This window comes from Limulus polyphemus, unplaced genomic scaffold (genome assembly GCF_000517525.1).
Source record: "Limulus polyphemus unplaced genomic scaffold, Limulus_polyphemus-2.1.2 Scaffold2480, whole genome shotgun sequence".
NCBI lineage: Eukaryota > Metazoa > Arthropoda > Merostomata > Xiphosura > Limulidae > Limulus > Limulus polyphemus.
The window spans coordinates 13129-32836 of NW_013668090.1; the positions used below are offsets into that span (position 1 = coordinate 13129).

At 33.1% G+C, this 19708-nt stretch overlaps 1 protein-coding gene across 1 annotated transcript in view; it reads left to right on the forward strand.

The window, feature by feature from the left end:
- Positions 1 to 19708, forward strand: part of LOC106467076 — a 38600-nt gene that overhangs the window by 11542 nt on the left and 7350 nt on the right. Inside the window, exons 3-4 of the mRNA XM_013927394.2 lie at positions 11912 to 12065; positions 12405 to 12491. Of these exons, the coding sequence (XP_013782848.1) occupies positions 11912 to 12065; positions 12405 to 12491 (241 nt within the window). The remainder of the gene's footprint in view (positions 1 to 11911; positions 12066 to 12404; positions 12492 to 19708) is intronic.

Consider the following 19708-nt stretch of genomic DNA (forward strand, 5'->3'; position numbering starts at 1 on the left):
GCATTGGCTACTCAGAAAGTTAGTAGCCGGTGGTCATCAGGTTAAGCCCATTGTGATACCTGACACCATATGACAACTCCCACCTTTTGTCGTGCTACATGTGGAATTGAGAAGTAATGTGTACTGTATAGGATTTTTCACGGTACTGGAGCGAGAGAAAATACACACAGTATATATGGGGATGTTTGTGGCATTGGTTATTTGCAACCATGTGAGAGCTTAGCCTGTGATGCGAATATTAGATTTATTCCATCCATCAGTGACATAATAGGCAGGTCAGTTTGCCAAGCAGGATTTTAGAGGGTGGATGTCATAGATCTTGAACTGCATAGCATAGGCTTTTTTTAATACTAGGTTGCAGAGTGGGGAAGATCATCAAACATAAAGAAAATGGGTGGGGTGGGAGAAAGAGGGGTGGGGTGGCCTGCCCCTCTGAAACAGCAAAGCTAGGGCAATGTATTAGTGATTCATCAGGCTTTGGATAAATTTTTTTCAGTTGTATATAGTTGTTTGGTGATGATCCATTCAGACAATACAACTGTGGTATTTTGCATCAGTTGCCATTGGGGGCATTCAGTCTTACTCCATGTTTCCAAACCCTTGAGTTCCTCTTTTGGGCTCATTCTCTATGAGTTTGTTTGGTGGCCTATCATGTTCTGGATGTCCTGAATCTTGTTGCAGATCATCTTTCAAGATCTGACCAGATATTTCCCATAGAGTGGTCCCTCAATCCTCATGTTATTCAATGATTATTCTTGCCTGGGCACTCCTCACATCAATGCCTTTTCCACTTTGACAGTGCCAAGCTTTTCTTATTCTGGTTATTGTTCTGCATCCATAAACACTGGCACTGGACATGTTCAGCCAGGACTGGTCCAATCTCTTTCTTTATGCTTACCCCTTATTCATCTCCTCCCTCTTTAGAGATGCTGTTTGTTGGGTCCTTCTGGTTCCACTCTATTGGCTGGCTCAGTTGTGGTATCCTTTATGAGCCTTCTGATTTTTTTCTCTTCCACTCTCCTGCTCCCTTCTTCTTCAACTTTTTACTTCTGTCTTTCATCCATTACTCCAGATGTTTGCGTGGGATTTTTCCAGTCCCGTGCATGATGGTTGTGACTATCTTCACATGTAACCTTCTTTCTGTCTCATTTTGTTTACCTGTCCTCCTTAATGTTTTTCAACGGAAGTGGTGCATTTATTTTCTTGCCCTTGTCAGTCTGGATTTTTCCCATGTCTTTTTGACCAGGGCTTGTCTGTCTTGATTATTGCTGGTTACCAGGTGGCTTTTTCAGTTAATTTCAGGTTTTCCAGTATCTGTCCAGTTATTGCCACCCAGTTCTTACTCTGCTCTTCCTTTCCTTTCACCTTTACCCCTCTCCTTGTCCTTCTAGCCTACTTGATTGAGACCGTAATGTTGTTCATCATGTCTGTACCTTACCTCCCTTCGAACATTTAGCTTCCTGTTCCTTATACCATCTATCTCTTAAAACTTATTTTCTCCTCTGTCTCGCCTGTGGTCACCAGTGTTCTGATGTGTATGTAATCAGTTCTTCGCACATTCAATTTCATCGTTTCTTTATCCAGATTGTACTTTTCTCTCTAAATTTCTGCAGCAGGTGAGGGTGTGTTCATCCCTATATCTCTTCCTTCCATTTCTCAGCTTTATTCCTATTTGGATTATGATCACTTCCTCTGTCCTGTTCATGTTACTTGGCCTACACTTTTTTCTGTAATGGTTCCTACTGCACTGTCTTACAGTGATGCTCTCCTCCAGATTCCCCACCATGCTTTCACAAACACACACACTTTTTTTTTCTTCTGTGGAGCTTGGGAGCCCTTACCACTGACCAGATCCTAGCTGCTGGGGTGGTGGACCATGGAGGATGCCTCCCAAGTGTGACTAATTCCACTCGGTAGAGAGTAGGGCAGTGGTGTTTTGTCCATGTATTACATTCACCCCTCTGGCCGGCTTTCTCCCATTCTACTCTTACTCAGATTTTGGGTTCCTAGGTAGTCTGGTGTTGGATTGGTGTAGGACCAGATAACACTCAGTAGCAGGGCAGATGTTACTTTCCCATTCTCGTTCTTCCTCACTGGGCTTGAAGTGAAGATGGTAGGGACTGTCCTCTTATCATGGCCAGGAAGCTGAATTCCTGCTATCACCTAGTTTTATACTAGAGTTGACCCACCATGCACAGTCTTGCATGTCCTAGCTACACTACACATATATAGCACTTCTAAAAGCCTGATACAGGTTTTGGACTGTGCTTGTATCTTCTGCCTATCCTTGCAATGCTTTCCTTCCTTTCATTTTTTGGGTGAAAAGTGTATTCTGGTACAGATAATTTGTGGTTTGCCATGAATGTGTCCCTATACTGTTACAAGGTATAAGGTGTTACACTCCTTGGGTTCTCTTTGGGTGCTTTCCAGAGGGGGCTCATCTAGATAAAGTTTTGCACTGACCCCTTCACCACTTCATGGGATTCTAGCTGGGTATGAAAGGAGGTTGTGGATCATATCAGAAGTTAATATTTTCCAACACTGAAAATGTATTTCTGATAAATAACTCATCTCACACTTTCTACCTTTCCTCTATTTCCTCAAAGTGATGATTGAACAATCAGTACAATGGGAGTCAGCTGCACTAGAAGTCAGTGTTGTACTCCCATTATTGGAGAGTTGTAGCATGCTCATTTGCATGCAATACTGCAGCAGTATCATGTGGAAATGTGAGATTAGGTGGGAGCCTCAAAGCTAGTGGCGAGAAAAAATTTTTTCTATAGATGGCAGCACTGAATTAGGAAAAGCTAGATGTGTATAGAAATGAGTATCTGCTAGGGGCTGTAGAAAAGAGTGGCGAAGTTCACAAAATCCCTGACCTTCGAGACCTATTTTCTTGTCATGGGACCCAAATGTTGCTGTACAGTCACCCTTCACTGACTGCAGAAAGCTTAAGTCTTCTGGATTTTTGATGAGCTGCTTAGCATTGACAGGCCACAGTGTAAATATCTGAGCGAATTTACTTTCCATTTGTTGCACCTTCTCAAGAGAAGCTGACATTGATCACTGTATGATGGGTATGGCCCTGACCTTGACATTGTCATTGAGAAGTTTAATCATCTTCACAGGCTTTGCACTCAAAAATCATGAGAATATTTGCTTTCTCATAAAATAGCTGACTCCCATCTGGTATGATTTTATGCTGAACTCACTTGTATATAACATCAAACAGTGCAACATTTAGTGACTTGTTGAAAGACATGAGCCAGTTCTTTGTGTATCATTCTCTGTGATACCGCTCCCTCGTGCCAAAGATGGCTGCTGATTGCCAAGTCACTTTAATTGTTTTGTGAGTGGATGAAATTATTGAGTGTGGTGCTGCCACTAGCACTGAAGGTGCAGGACTTTGTACTGTAGATGTTGATGGCTCAACTATGCTTTGCTCGTGACAGTTCATCTCGTCATCCATCATCTGAAAATATGTATGAAATATAGACACTAGACAGGCTGTATAACAGTGTGGACAGTGACATGTACCAAATATGATGAGTAATACAATACAACAACATATCTAGTCTGTGCATAGTCAGAATAGATGCTTAGCATACCAAAATGGGTCAAAAATCTACTGTAGGCCTGATAATTGTTGTTTTATCCTCTATAAAAATATTATATTTCAGCTACCACCAATTAGATGCTGAATACAGCAGTCTATAATGCAGGTTTAGGCTGGTAAGTTCACAATTCAACTTTAATAGATCTGCAATTTTGTTGCACTTTTACCACCAATTTGCTGTGATTTTGAAGAAAATGATGAGATTGAAAGTGAAAATAATCATACTGGACACGAAACCTGATAATTGATGTTGTCAGAATAAAGTTATCCTTATGATTCTGATGTTAAGTCTGTCTGATATCTTTTATTTTGCTGCATAATCCATAATTCAGCGCTAATATTATAGTGATACAAATAGACTGTGGTGGGTCCCTGAAATAGGTCTAGCATTAGAAAAAAAATGCCTAGTACTTCTGTTTTTAGCCAGTGGAATATTTTAAGACTAGGAACAGTTGTGATGCACCCTATTTAACTTATTTTGTGTACCTTCATTAATATTTTCAAGCTTTTGGTAAACATATAAGTATATTCGTAGACAAGGGATCAGAAATTTTAATTAAGTAATTTTACCAAATATTTGTCTGTGAATATAGGTAATCAGAGTATTGACTTCCCTGACTGCAAAATTATTTTCATGTTAAGATTAAAAATACTTTTCTTCATTTGAAAATTTTTAATTTCATTTGTATGATATCTAAAACCTGCTAAATAAATATCAAGCTTTTTTTTTTTCCCACAAAACTTTATATTTTATTTGTTATTGTCATTGCCCTAACTCTATACAATGTCAATCAATTTGACCAACCTCATAACCACCATAAAACTTTTAAAGGTTGCAAAATATGAAATAATGGGAGTAATACTGTTCTATTCTCTTTAGTGTTGACCACAATGTTCCAAAGTACTTACCTTAAGAGTTTCTACTTCTAACCTTTTCATATTTGCTTCCTATGTTTATCTTACTGTTAGTGATTGAAGTAGAAGTCTGGCGATCATAAAGCAATGAATCCTCGCTCTTGTCATTAGACTGTTTACATGACAATATCGGTAGCAAATAAGCTCATGCAGTGCAATTACCAGAACTTTCTCACATAGTTTATCATAATCCCAGGTCTCAGAACATTGGGGGTAGAATTTATCAGCTTGTTTATAATACAGTGGTTGCAATGAGAATTATCTAAAGTAATAAAAGTGTGAGAAAATGTTTATGATATGGTCTAGGCCAATCCAATGAACTTGATAGATATTTGGATGTTAGTTATCATCCTTGGATGATCAAAATTTAGCAGTATAGGTGAACAAGGAAAGTGCTTATGAACATGTATGTATGTTTAAACAAAAGTCCAAAGATACAGCTTTTGAGTCGTTAATTTTATTTAACTTAATGATACTTCCTCGTATTTTGCTGTAGTTGATGACAATTGTTATGAGGAGAGGATATCCACTATACACTTTAAATAAAAGTCCTAAGATACAGCTTTTGAGTGGATTGTTTTATGTTTTTTTAAAAAATTTTACCGATCATGTGGCCATCATCAGATAACAGTCTCTTATTTTGTGAAATACTGAGTGAGCATTTTGTTCCAATTTAGAAAACATATAGGGTGACACCTGTGTTTTGATTTCAGTTAGGTTTTAGTTCATTAATAATTAATGCTTCTTATATTTTTTCTATTAATGTTGTTCTCATTGCATAACATCTTAAAGTTGTTAATGTTAATTTTGAGTTGCTGTTCTGTGTGCATAAATGTGTGATGGGAGATTATGTTTTTTTATCCTAATGCTTATGTTGCATCCCGTTTTGCCTATATAAGTACTACTGCATCGATCGCATTGATACTTGTAGATACTTCCATCATTAAAGTTCTCAGAATAAACCTCCTTAAGATGAACTTTGATTTTAGTGCTTGGTTTTTGAATAAAAGTAATTTTGCTATTTATTTTGTGCTTTTTTTATGATTGTTTCCAGATGTTTGTGATGTTTTTGGTTACATACCTATGATATGGTAAGACACCTATTAGTTTGTTTGAGTTTGTGCATTTTGTTTCCTTCGTGGAGTTTATGTTGTTTTCCTTTTTTTTTTTCTGTTATCGAGTTTGTCTTTACACTTGCCTAAGGTTCTAGTGACAAGATGTTTAGGGAAGTGACATTTGTTAAAAAATTTGTCAGATATTGATTCTAGTTCATGCTGCAGATTACTGCTACTACACATGTTAAATGTTGTGTTATAAATGCATGATAATGTGCCAATTTTTTGTTGAGTGGGCTGAGTCCGAGTCTATATAGTTGTTATTACTAGATTTGTGGAAGATTTTTGTGATAAAACTGTTAGTTTCTTTCTACTGTTATGTTCATGTAACTTAAAACCTGTTTTTTATTTTCTTTTTCATGAGTGAATTTCATGTTATAGTGAACATTGTTTACGTGTTGTAGAAATGAATGTTGACGGTTGTTGTCTTCAAATCCACAAAATGCATCGCCAATGTATTTAACCCAGTATGTGGGAGGGAGTAGAGCTGACTTTTTATTTTGTTGATAAACAATTCACATAATCCAGGTGATAGAGGGCTGCCCATGTTTAGGTCATCTATTTGTTCATAAGTTTTGTTTTGACAGGTGAAACATATTTTTAATGCAATATGAAACAAGTCTTTCAAAATTTCCAAGCTTAGGGTGTAATGCAATTTCTTGGAATTTTGGGATATCATTTGTACAGCTAGGTTTGTTGCTTCATCTTTCAGTATCATTTTATACGTGGAGACTGCGTCAAAACTGTACATTTTATGATAATTGTTGAGATTTTTGAGAATGCTTCAAAATTCTAGAACACCTTTCCTTTAACATTGTATTCATTGATGTGATGCAGTGGTTTGATCAGAAAATCTAGGAATCGTGCATGTTCATGATTATAACTGCCATAAGTGGAAAGGATGGGGTGGATGTTAATCAGAATTTTTGAATCTTTGGAACACTAAACAAACAAGGGGTACATGCATTTGTGATTCTTAAGCTGTTATACATGTCTTCTGTGATGTCATTGTTCTTTTTTAACTTCAAGTGTAGGCTATTCAATTGTTTTCAGTAACATTCATTAAGGTTTTGGGATAGTTATTTGAATTTGGTTGAATCATTTACATGTTTTTTTAATAATTTGTTGTAATCTTCTGTTTCCATAATTAAAGTTTTACCCCCTTTGTCAGCTTTTACTATGATAATTTGTGAATTACCACAATTCTTTTAGGGCTGATATTAGGCCTTTTGTAACGTTTTGTTTAATTTTATGGGTTTCAAGTAGATAACCTTCAATTCTACATAATATTTCATGGATGAAATTGTTTAGTTTTTAATTGGGATTTGGTATTGTAGAAAACCACATTCTCTTATTCTTGCCTTGAAATGTCTTTATAGTTTCATTGTCCGTGTTCTTATCTTGTTGATCTTTATTTCTTTTATTCATTTCAATATATGAGGCTCTCTTGTTTGCTGTTTTAGTTCTTATTTTTTGTTTGATTGTTTACTGGACTAATTTTCTTGTTAACTCTTCTATTCCAGCTTTGATCTCTAAGGTTAGAATGTTTTTATGAGTTATTGCATAATTTAAGCCTTTGTTTAGAATCTTTTCTTGCATTGGTGTTAGGGTTGTTTTTGATAAATTTACCATTTTTGTGTTGTTGTGTTTACTGTCTTTCAAGTTCCTTCATTTGAGTAACTCAACTATTTTTTTTTGTATGTCTAATTTCTATTTTATCTCTTTGGTTTATCCAGTTTCAGTTGATAACTCCTAACAGCATGTGTGAGTCGTCTGATGTGGTGTTGAAAATTAGGAGGTTACATAGTCTTAAATCTTCTTTTCTCAAAATATTAATGTCTCTGTATTTTTGTCTAATTGTTACATTTAGAATCTTCTTTCCTGTTTTTCCAATTATGGATTGAATTTCTTTATTTCGTAGTTGATGGCTTAATTTCATAAACTTTGGAATAACCTCTTCCTGTTTGTGACACTTGTGAGGAGAGGATATCCACTATACACTTTAAATAAAAGTCCAAAGATACAGCTTTTGAGTGGATTGTTTTTGTTGTTTCTTTACAATGTTTCAACCACTCATGTGGCCATCATCAGATAACTATCTCTATTTTGTGAAATATTGCACAAGAATTTTGTTCCAATTTAGAAAACATATTGGTGACACCTGTGTTTTGGTATAAAAAGAAAAAGTTAAATAAAAGTAAACATCTTTAAAGTTCCAAACTCAAAGTACAGATACAACTTTGTACGTGAAGTAAAATGGGCTATGTGGCCAAAGCCACAGAGGCTGTTTGAGGCCACATATTGAGGCCAAAGTGACTAATATAGCAATTTTTAGCAAACAGGATGACCAATTGGTCTCAAATTGAAAATGCCAGATTTTTTGGGGAATGTGTGATCAAGGGAGCTATTATTTATGTTTCTTCTATGTGTGAGGACCTCTCCTAATCATTCTATCCATGATCAATTGTGTAAAAGGGAGTTAAAAACTTCATGAAGCCTTCATTTGTGCTTTATCTCTCCCTCTCACTTTCTTCTACACATGCCTACTCTTTAACTCCCCTTAACTAAAAAAGGCTGGTGCTTTCCCCGAACATGCGTGCACACTTCCTCAACTAAATAGGCTTGCTTCAGCCATGTCTTTTGCTTTGCTTGTGTCTACTCACAAGAATCAGCCATATGATGACTTTACAAAAACATATAGTATCAGCAAATTTTTATTTATACTGTGTTGCAAAAAGAAGAGAATAAATCAATTATTCATTAAATGGAACAATAATAATATCAGAATATGCTGCAAATGACACTTGAACACAGAGCAGAAATCAGGACACCAAAAGGTTGGGAATTTTGTTTTGGAAACTTGAAATGTCATGCACAGCACATGCAAGAAGCAGGAGCAATGTACCCAGTTTTGCTTTGATTTAAAATAACTTTAGCAAATCATTATTTTTTGCACTTTATTATTTTAATTGAAATTAATAAAAAAAAACTCTGGATAGTTAAAGCCATTTACATCCGAGCAGTGTTGAGTAGCCTGCTAGTAAAATATAAACTGAACAAGAAGACATGCTATATAACACACAAAAAAACATATTTGGCATTTTTTTAAATTGTTTTCTTTCAAATTAAAAAATTAAAATGTATATAATATTCAAATCTGAATTATCAACTACATTTTGATGCCAATTTATTGACATTCAATGATAATAATAATAATAAAGTTGTTTAATTAAACTTTGATAATAACTCTAAAATATCATGACATATATGAGCCCTTTGACTTGTCTGTTGAGAGAGAGAGAGAGTTAACTTACAAAATCCTTCCTGTTAATTTTAACATTATTAGCCAGCTGTCTCTCATAAACCTCTTTGTATTCCCTAATTTCTTTTTTTTAAACAAATCCATAGCTTTCTAATAGTTCTGTAAGTTTTCCAACTTATTTACCAGATAATTTTCTCAAAACATACGACATTTATTCCTGGTTACATTGGGCAACAACAAAATTTTTTCTCTTCTACTAGAGAAAATGCAACTGTTTCTGAATAATTTGATGATGTTGATTCTAAAAACCATGTTGAAAATCACTTGTCACATCCAGTATTTGAGTTATGATAGATTTATTCAAAATATTCTTATATATCATGAAAATAACTTTTTATTTACTAACTTTATTTATTCATTGAAAATTGCATTTAAAGACAATACATAATAGCAACACCAGTTTAGAAAAGCAATGAGTATATAATAAGATTATATACTGAAAATTCATTCAGGCTATATTCAAAATTTTCATCATGGTAATATTTTTTGCTACAAAATATTTGCTTGACTTGTTGCACCTTTTGTGTATGTTCTTGAATTCATGCTGTAAGAACCAACAGTAATCTTCCATCATTGCAGAATTCAATTGTCCTTGATATCACTGTTCCATTGTAGAAATATCTTGGTGGAAGCACTCATCATTGCTCACTGCACCTAGATCATTTGGAAAGAAGTCTTAATGAAAGTGTAAAAAGTGCATCTTTACTGACATACTAGACATACATTTTCCAGTAGTTCTCAAGCATATCATCACAGCATAGTTTTCATCCTTGTGATTTCCTTAGACGTTTTTGACAATGAGTTTGAATGATTTCCAGGCAGCAAGTTCTTTCTGATTGAGTGTTATTTCAAAGTCATCATCCATCAGCACTTCTCAAATCTATGGCTCAAACAAAGATACCTCCTTTCATTTTTGCTTCACTTATTTTTGGAAACTTGTCAGATAGATATCTATCTGAAACCATTACCAGCTTTGTTAATTCCTTTTAATAAATTTTTTATGAGTTCCAGTTTAATATGAAGTGGGGCAGAAACACATTTTGAGGATTCTCTAAAGGTTTATACTGTATATTCTGTTTCTCTGGTATGTAATTCTCTCTCTGATCTTTCTTTCTTTTTGAAATGCTTTTTATCATCTTGGCTCTCCCAGAGACACAAAAAGTGTTAATGTTTGGTATACCCACTCTGCAGGCCTAGCTGGAGTGCAATAACTTTTAGATCACCAAATATGCTCCACCTATGTTGATCATATTTGATGGTCTCAAGTATAATCTGCATGCTTTGTTAAGTTTCTTTGATGTTCACAGTATGAGCAACAGGAATCGATGGCTTAGTGTTCCCAATGTGCAAACGTACGGCTTTCAGACTAATTTTAGATGAGTCGATAAATAGTCTTCATTCTTGAGGATGATGTTCAGTACCTAATTCTTCCATTAGTGTACCAACATTTGTACAGAAGCACAAAGTATCTTGCATTCTGAAGTGAGAAGCAAGAATTGGATTGTGACTTCAGTAAATTGAAACTCTTGTTCCTAGAGCTAATAAATTCCATTGCTGTAAACAAGCGCCAAGAAGTTCCCCATGCTGCTTTTATAGAGACAAGTCATGAATCAGATAATTTTGCACTTTTTGTGTGATCAGGTGAGGTAGTTTACGTTGAAGTGCCACAGGTATAGAATTATAGATGAAGAGGATGAAGATGATTCATTGTCTTCTTCTCAGGATAACTTCTGTTTCCCAATTCACTGGTAGATGTGGTACTGGAAGACCATCCCCATAAGGTACTGGTTTCATTGCAGATGCAATGTCTGGATATTTAATGTATTGTATGAATATCCAGAAACATTAGTCATGCAAAAATGACACTCGGTTAGATGATCTGTGGGCTCACACCATATCATTGGAACTGCAAATTGTATACTTGCTCTCTTCTTATTCAGCCACTGTGTCAACCCAGATTTGCAAACTGTATAAAACACATGTGGAGCCCAGTGTTTTTTTGGTCACCAATTTTACACCCAAAATAGTGGTAATAAGCTACCTTTACCTTGTGTGTGTGATGTTTTTCCTTCATGAAACTTGAATATATTTTCCAAGAATGAAACAAAAACTGTTTGGGGGATTTTTGCACTTTTGGTCTTTACTTGAACTGGAGGCAACCAGCATTTCAAATGATTTTCTAAAAGATGTAAAATAATTTATAGTTACAGAACTAGAGAGTTTAAAAGATTTAAAAAAATAAAGTTTCGCAGAATTTGATTATGTTGCAAGTATGATGAAACAAAGAAGATCGGACCTTGTTTTGACTGTGTGTGTGTGGAGCGAGGCAAAGTGACCAAATGAGTGAGTAAGAGGCAATTGAGAAAGAGGTGTATGGCTCTGCCCCATTTATGCTCAGTTGAAGGACTTCTCATATGTTCTAATAAACTGAGCATGTTATTGATTTTGTGATTCCAGAGTGGAGCAGGTGAGTGTGGGAATGAAGTGGTGCAATTTGCCACAGTTATATTGATAACAAGTAGTATATATGACCAATATATTTGGAATTGTACACCAATACAATACAATCAGTGTTTGAAGTTATCAAAAATGTATGCCTTTTACCCATTAACTAAACTTAATTTCACAGAATAAATCTATTTTACTGAGTTGATTGCATGGTATTTCACATAGTGCTGATAAAATATTGAGATATTAAAATAACCCAAATTCTAAAGGACATGGACAAATTCTGACTACATTTTTGAAATTAGCACTATCAAATTACTCCAAATCACTGAGTTTTCTCCAGTACCCAGTTTTTTGTTGTCCAGTATTATTTGTATATTGGGGTATATTGAAAGTATTTTTTTGAAAGATCAAAACAATCTACACATAAATACCATTTGTAGCCTATATGAAAAATATTACCAGATTTTCATAAAGTCCTTAACATGTGATCAGTTTCCAGTTTGGATGCTGAAACCCTTAAACTTGTCACCAGCATTTTGTGCTCAGTATGGTTGGAAGTGTGTGGATGTAGATATGGTTAAGTGTGTGACTTGTGCTGCTGCTGTTTGTTGTCATCTTCCCAAACCTTGGAGATCTTCTGCTGTTTGTAAGTATGCTTTAAAATATTGTCATTGGAACATTAATACTTTATGAGTTTGAGTAAATGTCTGTGATAGAGTAGTTTCAAATTCCCAAAATAGAAGATCTTAACAAATTCATAATTTGCTTTTCAATAAAAAAAAATCTATATTTGGCAAATCAGCCCAAAGTTTTATGTGAACAATATTTTACTGATCACCTTGACATTGGCCTGTTTCTCATCTTATAAAAGTCATTGTAAGATACATCTTTATCAACAAAAATCTATAATTTTAATGATTATTCATCAGTTTCTGTTGTATACATTAATATGAATAGTACTTAATGCATTTGCTCTCCTTATTAGACCAAGAATGTGTAATGGAGCTTATCAAGCTTTTACAGAAAGAAGGGCATAAAAACAGTTGCCCATGGCCACTTATTCCTAGTTCAGGTATTTATGTTTCATTGTAAATTCTAATGAATCAAATTTTGCATATGAAAGATGACATTAAATTTTTTGTGAGAAAATGAGTCATGAGAAGCCTGTAAATATCTTAGTTTGTGTGCAAGTATTTATGTAAAGAATAAAGATCACTTGGATTCAAATGATTAAAGTTTTGACTTGCATTAATTCTTTCTCATCTCACAAAGAACATTAACAATTAATAGACCATGTTTGTTTAAACATTTTGAAATCTAATTTAAATTAATTTGATTAGAAGACAATTAATCTTAGTTTAGACTTTTGCATTTCTGTGGTGTATGTTTTAAGTTTAATTACAAATGAACTAACTTGTTAACACAATATTTCTTACAGTTAAGTTTATTAACATGCACTAGGTATAAATGAACAAGTGTAGTTTGGTAATTGTACATTAGAAGAATTGGTTGAAAAATACTATTGAGAACTAAATCTTTTTAAAATTAGAATGCTTCAACTTGGCAATAAATACAATAATCTAGCATGCAGAATTAACTTTGGTCTCAGATCAGTTAACATAAAGCAACAGTATAATGCGTACTTTGATCATGGTTCACAGACATCACAGTAAATGATTGTGAATTTTTGAGAAGCAAACACCAAGATTTTTATATTAGACTGTTTTTGAAATTGTGTGGCTATTTATGTATAATTGATTTGTACAAGATCCTAGAAACACTGTTAAATACCACCACAAAATTACCTTCACTATGTTTCATGTTAATTTATTTCGAAGATTGACTTACCTCTTTTCAGAAGTACTGGATAAAGGTAAACATGTAAACCATTAATTAGAAGATGAGGTAGTTACTTTGGACAGGTTTATGTGTTGTATCTGTTAGATATTAGTTATATTCATGAAAGAACTAGTAGAATTAATTGAACCACCTTTTAATGAACAACCTAAATAGGTCACAGTGAGGGTGACCTATGCCTAGCTCTACCTAAGTCTATTTTCTGTAGCCAAAACTTCCTTTCTGAACTTATTTGTAAAGGTAAATGCTATCTCAGTAATATACAAAACTGAATTTTTTAAGGTTTTGTTTTTTGAATAATAAAAATGAATATTAAATAATTCATAAACTTCATATTAAGATATTTTATTTCAGATACATAAAATTTATTTATTCAACAATAACATACTTAAAACTTCCAAGGTTCCTAATTTTTGCAGAATTAACTTCTAAGTATTTGTTTTAATGTATGCGATAACAATTATTTTCTTTTCCCTGAAGTATAATTTTCCACGTAGTAACTGACGGCCATAGCTGTGCACGCTACCTCTTCAATGGAGCAGTACTATTGCTACAGCAGAAAATACAGTGGTGCTACTGTTGTTACTACATATTTATAAATATAACAGCACTATCACTTCTGCTACTTTTGAAACTGACGGTTTTCATGATAATTTTTTTTTTCAATGGATAATGTAAGAATGAAAAATGAAAATTTATTAGTAAATGTTATATATTAATTTATTGCTACAATAATATAATACAGATCTCTCAGAACAGCCTTTCCATTTTAGTGAGTGATGAGCTAACAACCATACAGTCTTCCATACATTCAATGATAGTACTTAAAGAACACATTGTCAAAAACTATATGAATATGATGATAGTAGTAATAATAACTGAGCTAATATGCTAATATGAAATAATAAATCTCTAATATTAGAAGATATTATGTCCCTTACAATACCTTTATTGTTTTAATTTATTTAATTTTGTAGCATCAACTTCTCAAATTTGCCATCCATCAATCCAGCTCTTTTTGGCTTCAAAATGTCTTTCCCTGTTGAGAAAATGTGCTCTACAGTTGCACTTGATGGAATGAGCATATTGAAGTAAATGAAGTGAGATTTAAAAGTTGGTGAAGGGAATGACTTGATTGTATATCTTTTGAATTAGATAGTTATTTGCTCATGAACAGTGTTATTTGGTCATTGCTACTTTGGGATGAATTACTTACAAATTTTGCTTGTTGTTTAAGGCACATGAAGAAGTCTTTTTCACACATTTTATTGACTGAACCCTTTCTCTTCATTATTATGCTCTTCATAAGAATGGACACATCCTTCATCGAACTCCACCATGTAGCACATGGAACAACAAAATATTCGCTTAGTTCTTATTATATGAGGTCAGCTGCTATGGTGCTGTGGCTCTGTTTGTTCCAAAGCATCTGGGCCTTCGCAAATGCCGATTAGGACACTTTCTTGAATGTACCATTGCACAAAGCCTTTTCTACATCAGTGGTTGCTACTAAATTGAGTGTATGTGCCACACACTGAAGATGTTTGGGAAGAAAGTAAATCTCACTGGACTCTGTCTCACTAATAACAATGTTGGAAATGCTTTGAAACTTTATCTCATTTTCTTATTCTTCATCATTTGACTTGAGTGTGCTTTGCTCTCTGCCTTGGAATACTCTACATCACTATTTACAGGTTCAGCCCTTGATTCAGTGGAGAAGATTCTGCAAAAACAAAGAGTAAAATATAAAACGAGATGTGTATATTATGTGTGGCATGGCTTAGTAGCACCATCTTGGTATGGTATTGACATGGTATAATAATAATAATATTTTAGTTTCTTACACAGCACTCCTCTAGCCATTCAAAGTGCCTGTTACTGACCAGTCTCTATATTAGTTGAAAGCCAGGTGAAAGAAATATGACTTCAAAAGACTTTTAAAAGACCTGACAGACTTTGCACATTGCAGATTGATAGGGAGAGTGTTCCAAAGCTTAGGAGCATAGACAGAAAAACCACGATCATCAGAATGTGAGATAGAGAAATAGTACTAGTATTAATATACACTAGCCTCAACCCGCAAAACATTTGTGGTAGTTTCATACCCTTGCTTGAACTTTCCTTATTCTATAATTTTTATGCACAGCATTTGAGGTATACTTTCTTTCAGGCATTATGTGTTAGATCGATAAATCCTGTTCTAGTTGAAAAACATTTATGTGGACAGACAAACTCACGTAAGTGTAACTATATATCTCTCTCTCTCACTACAGTCATCTTTTTCTGTGCAGGACATGAGATTTTAGTGAGTTACAAACGAAATTTCATTAAATTACTTTATTGTCATGATATATGAATAAATATAGCATAAAAATGTAGCTAATACTCCATATCTTAATATTATATAAGTTTTAAGTTCTTAAATTTCTAACTTATAAGGCAAAAAAGAATCCTGAATTTCCTCTAGTGTGAGAATTTATTCACCACCCCTCCAAGACATACAAAATTCAAAGTAAGTTGCTCATTTTAATTTTGTCTGTGCAATCTGGACTCTGACAAAGTCCTTTCTAATAATATGAGATTTGTAGCATTTGATTGAGAAATTTACAAAAAAAAAGTTCAGACAGACCGACAAAAGCATATTATTTATATTGATTAAGATTAATGTATATTATTCATGGATATAAAATATACTAATAAACAAAATATACTATAAAAATACTGTAACTAACCTGAATGACTTAGCAAAGTTGGACCCACTTTCAGTAGTGGTCTTGGTAATCTTGTTTTGAATGCAATATTTGATGCGAATTGCTTTCAGTTCCTTGGCAATCAAGCCATTGATGTGATGACCAGTGGGACAGTGGCAAGCAAGTGATGTATATTCCCTCTTCAGACTTTCTGGGTCAATCCAATGGATAGTCATGCCCAGTTCGAGTGTGTAAAAGTAAACAATACAAAGCTAAACTAGTGAATGTTCACTGCAGATGCTCTGCTGTAGCTTATTTCAAGTCTCATTCTATTAGATATTTTAAATTTCAGAAACAACAATAATTTTTATTATCCATAAAAGGAAAAATTTTAACAATTTATTACAAATTACCTGTTGTGGCAGCTAGAACATTAATTGCTCATGTTAGGTCTTTCCTACCAAAAACTGTTTTATTTGGCTGTAATGTCTGAATAAGATTTTTAAAAGCTTGCGATTCAACAAATTTGAAAGGAAGCATTTCCTTGATGATCAAATCAGTTATGAGTGCACTTATTTTACAATGGTTAACCTTCTCAGCATTAGCAGCAATGAAGTCTCCAAGAGTTGATTGTTCTGCTTCATTTTTCCCAGTTTTTCTCTTACTAGAAGTATGAGTCTCTATCTCTGCTGCTTCATTTGACCATTTGCTTGACCTGTTTACCTCTGTTCCTCTCTTGATGCTCAATTCAAAATCCTTGAGTTTATGGGAATGTTTGCAATTAATGTGTTAATCCAGATTAAAAAGTGATTTCTTATTGGCACTGTAAATATTCATTTTTGGGCAAACACAACTTACACTGCAACAAAACTTTAGAATTGGGATCCACTTGCACTTTTACTTCAAACAAATTAAAAATAGTCTTTTATGTAAAGCCAAGGTTGGCTGCTTCCAAGATTAGTCTCACTGTTAAAAGCTTCTGTAATAGAAACATCTTTTTTCACCATATTCTATTTTATGACATTAGCATATGGTGACACAACCTTGTGCTGAATGTTGTTTTGATGGAATGATGAATGGAAGTAAGACGAAATGACTTCTGGTTGTCATGGAGAATAAGTTCAATCTTGACACAACTAGTTCACAACAGCATCGTGTAACATATTTGGTTTTTGTAAGCAAAATGTAGTGTAAATATAATTATATATATTATACAAAATAAAATAAACATAATGTATATGTCTGGGATTTTCTTAACTAATTATCTGATATGAAATATAAACGAGCTGGTTCATATGAATATTATAAATTGAAATGTGTTAACCTAGAAACGTTTGTTAGAATTGACCAGCTCAGGAATTTAATAAAACTTTAACAGTACTTCTGAACCAAATGTTTTCATAAAAATAGATTAATAAACCTTCTAAATTAACCCTTTCCTAGTCATCTTGTGCAATTTGCAGAATTCAAGAATTTCACTTGTACAGCAAGACATACAGTAACATATCCTCTCAAAAATTGGTAAGATTTTGTTAAAGATCATAAGTATCTTGTAAACAAATAATGACAGTTTTATAATTATGTGTTTTTGCTAAAAATGTTATTTTTCTGTTATAGTCACTTTCATTCAAACTATTAACAAATCAAGTGCAAGGTGATTTTCATTTTAAGTATAAAAATACCTTTCTTCACCTTATACTTTTTATATTTTATTTGCATAATTTCTAGAACCTCCTAAAAGGATATCAAATATTTTTTTTTTAAGGTAAATGTCTATATTTTATTTTTCATTTTCTCTACCATATCAATAACTAGGTATTATCATCATTGTACAATGCAATGAAATAATTAGAATTGGGAAATAGAAAAAGAATACACATACTTAAATTTTTTGTAGAATATCTTTTAAGATTTTTCTGTTGTTAAATTCATAATTTCAGGTCTTTTCCTTTTCATATATAAATAGCTAATTTTTATTTTCCTTTCTTGTCCTTTACCACTTATTATTCATCTCGACACAAGTCAACAGTGCCCCTAGGCATATTACAGTTTATTTGGGATACATGCGCAACCCTCTTCAAAATTTTTGTTCAGCAAGTAATATCGTAAGCTTTGAGAACAGAAGAAAAGTATGATGTATATTTAAAAAGTGTTTAAACTTTTTAATTATGCATTTTAAAACATAACTAATACATAAATAACTAAAATGTAATTGTAAGAACTAAATACAATTTAACTCTCTCAACACAGGCTCGGTCAATTTGACCAACCACATGACCTGTTTGTACTCGTTTAAAGTCTTTTTAGATTTAATACTTCTAACTTTCAATATAGTCTGTATATCTTAACAAAATTTGGCAGTCTTTCAGTTAACATTATAAGTCTTCCACATACAAAAAAATCTTATTTTTTAGTGAAGTATTTTTAATAAAGTAAACTAAATATTTGTCCATGAATAGATTGAGTATTTGTTTTGAATAGTCCATATGCAAAGTGATTTTCATGTTAAGGTTAAAAATACTTTTCCTCATCTCAAAAATCTCACATTTCATTTGTGTAATCTCTAAAACATCATAAGTACATTTCAGATGTTTGTTTTCAGTAAAACTTTATATGTTATTTTCTCTACTCTAACTCTGTATGAAGTTGGTCAATTTGACTGACCTCATAACCACCAAAAAAATCTAAATGTATTTAAATTACTCTCTTTTTCTTTTTAGAATCACTTCAAATGTAGCATGAAACTACATTCGTTTATCCTAAGTAGCTTTAAATTTGTAATAGTATACATCTTTTGAACCATGTCTAACTATTATTTGGGCCATTAACAGTTGTATAAGACTCTGGAAATATGCAACTCGCATTACGCTATCGATTTACGTTACCCACAAGCTACTACAAGCTGCTTGTGTGCTTGCCTGATGAAACATTTTTATTATATTTATTTATTTTACCTAATCTAATCTTAACAAACCTAAAAAGATCCTTATTTTTACATTTATAATAATAAATAAAGAATTAATAGAAAAACAAAAAATAAAGGACATATCCAATCTTTTTTTTTTCTTGCTGTTGATTGTCGATGACATTTAACCCTACTTTTTTATACTAATGGTAGTAATGCACCAAATAATTTTTATTTAATTAAATAATGCACCAAAGAATATAGACTAATAACATGCAAAAAGTAGACAATTTTTCCTAACTCTCAAAATTTTTCTGGCTCTAACTATGCGACAAGAGCTGTTACAAATTCATCCAAGCTAGTTGTTAGCTTTCCCATGGGAATGGAACTTGTACTCTGTGTGAAATTGACAATTATTTGTTCAGAACACAATGTTATACAATACATCATTTTATAGATAAAACCTTGGCTTTCTATTGGTTGTAAGTAATATAAATTTAAACTTAAGATAGAATTATTAAAAAATCCTGAAAGAGAGGATGTGGCAGGAGGGGTCTGATTTTCTGTTTGATAGCTCTGTAACCAAACTAAATTGAAGGATATAAAAATTATGGTTTGTCTGAGCAATGATGATTTTATAGTGAGTAATCTACATTTAATTTCATCCTTTTTGGAGTGGTAATGGATAAAATAGACAAAAGAAGATGCCTAGAAAAAATGTGTCACACTAGGGGAAATTCAGGATTTTTTAAATATTACCTTGTAGAATTAAGAACTTAAAACTTGTATGCTATTAGGATATAGGTTATTAGCTAAGATTTTATGCTATACTAATTG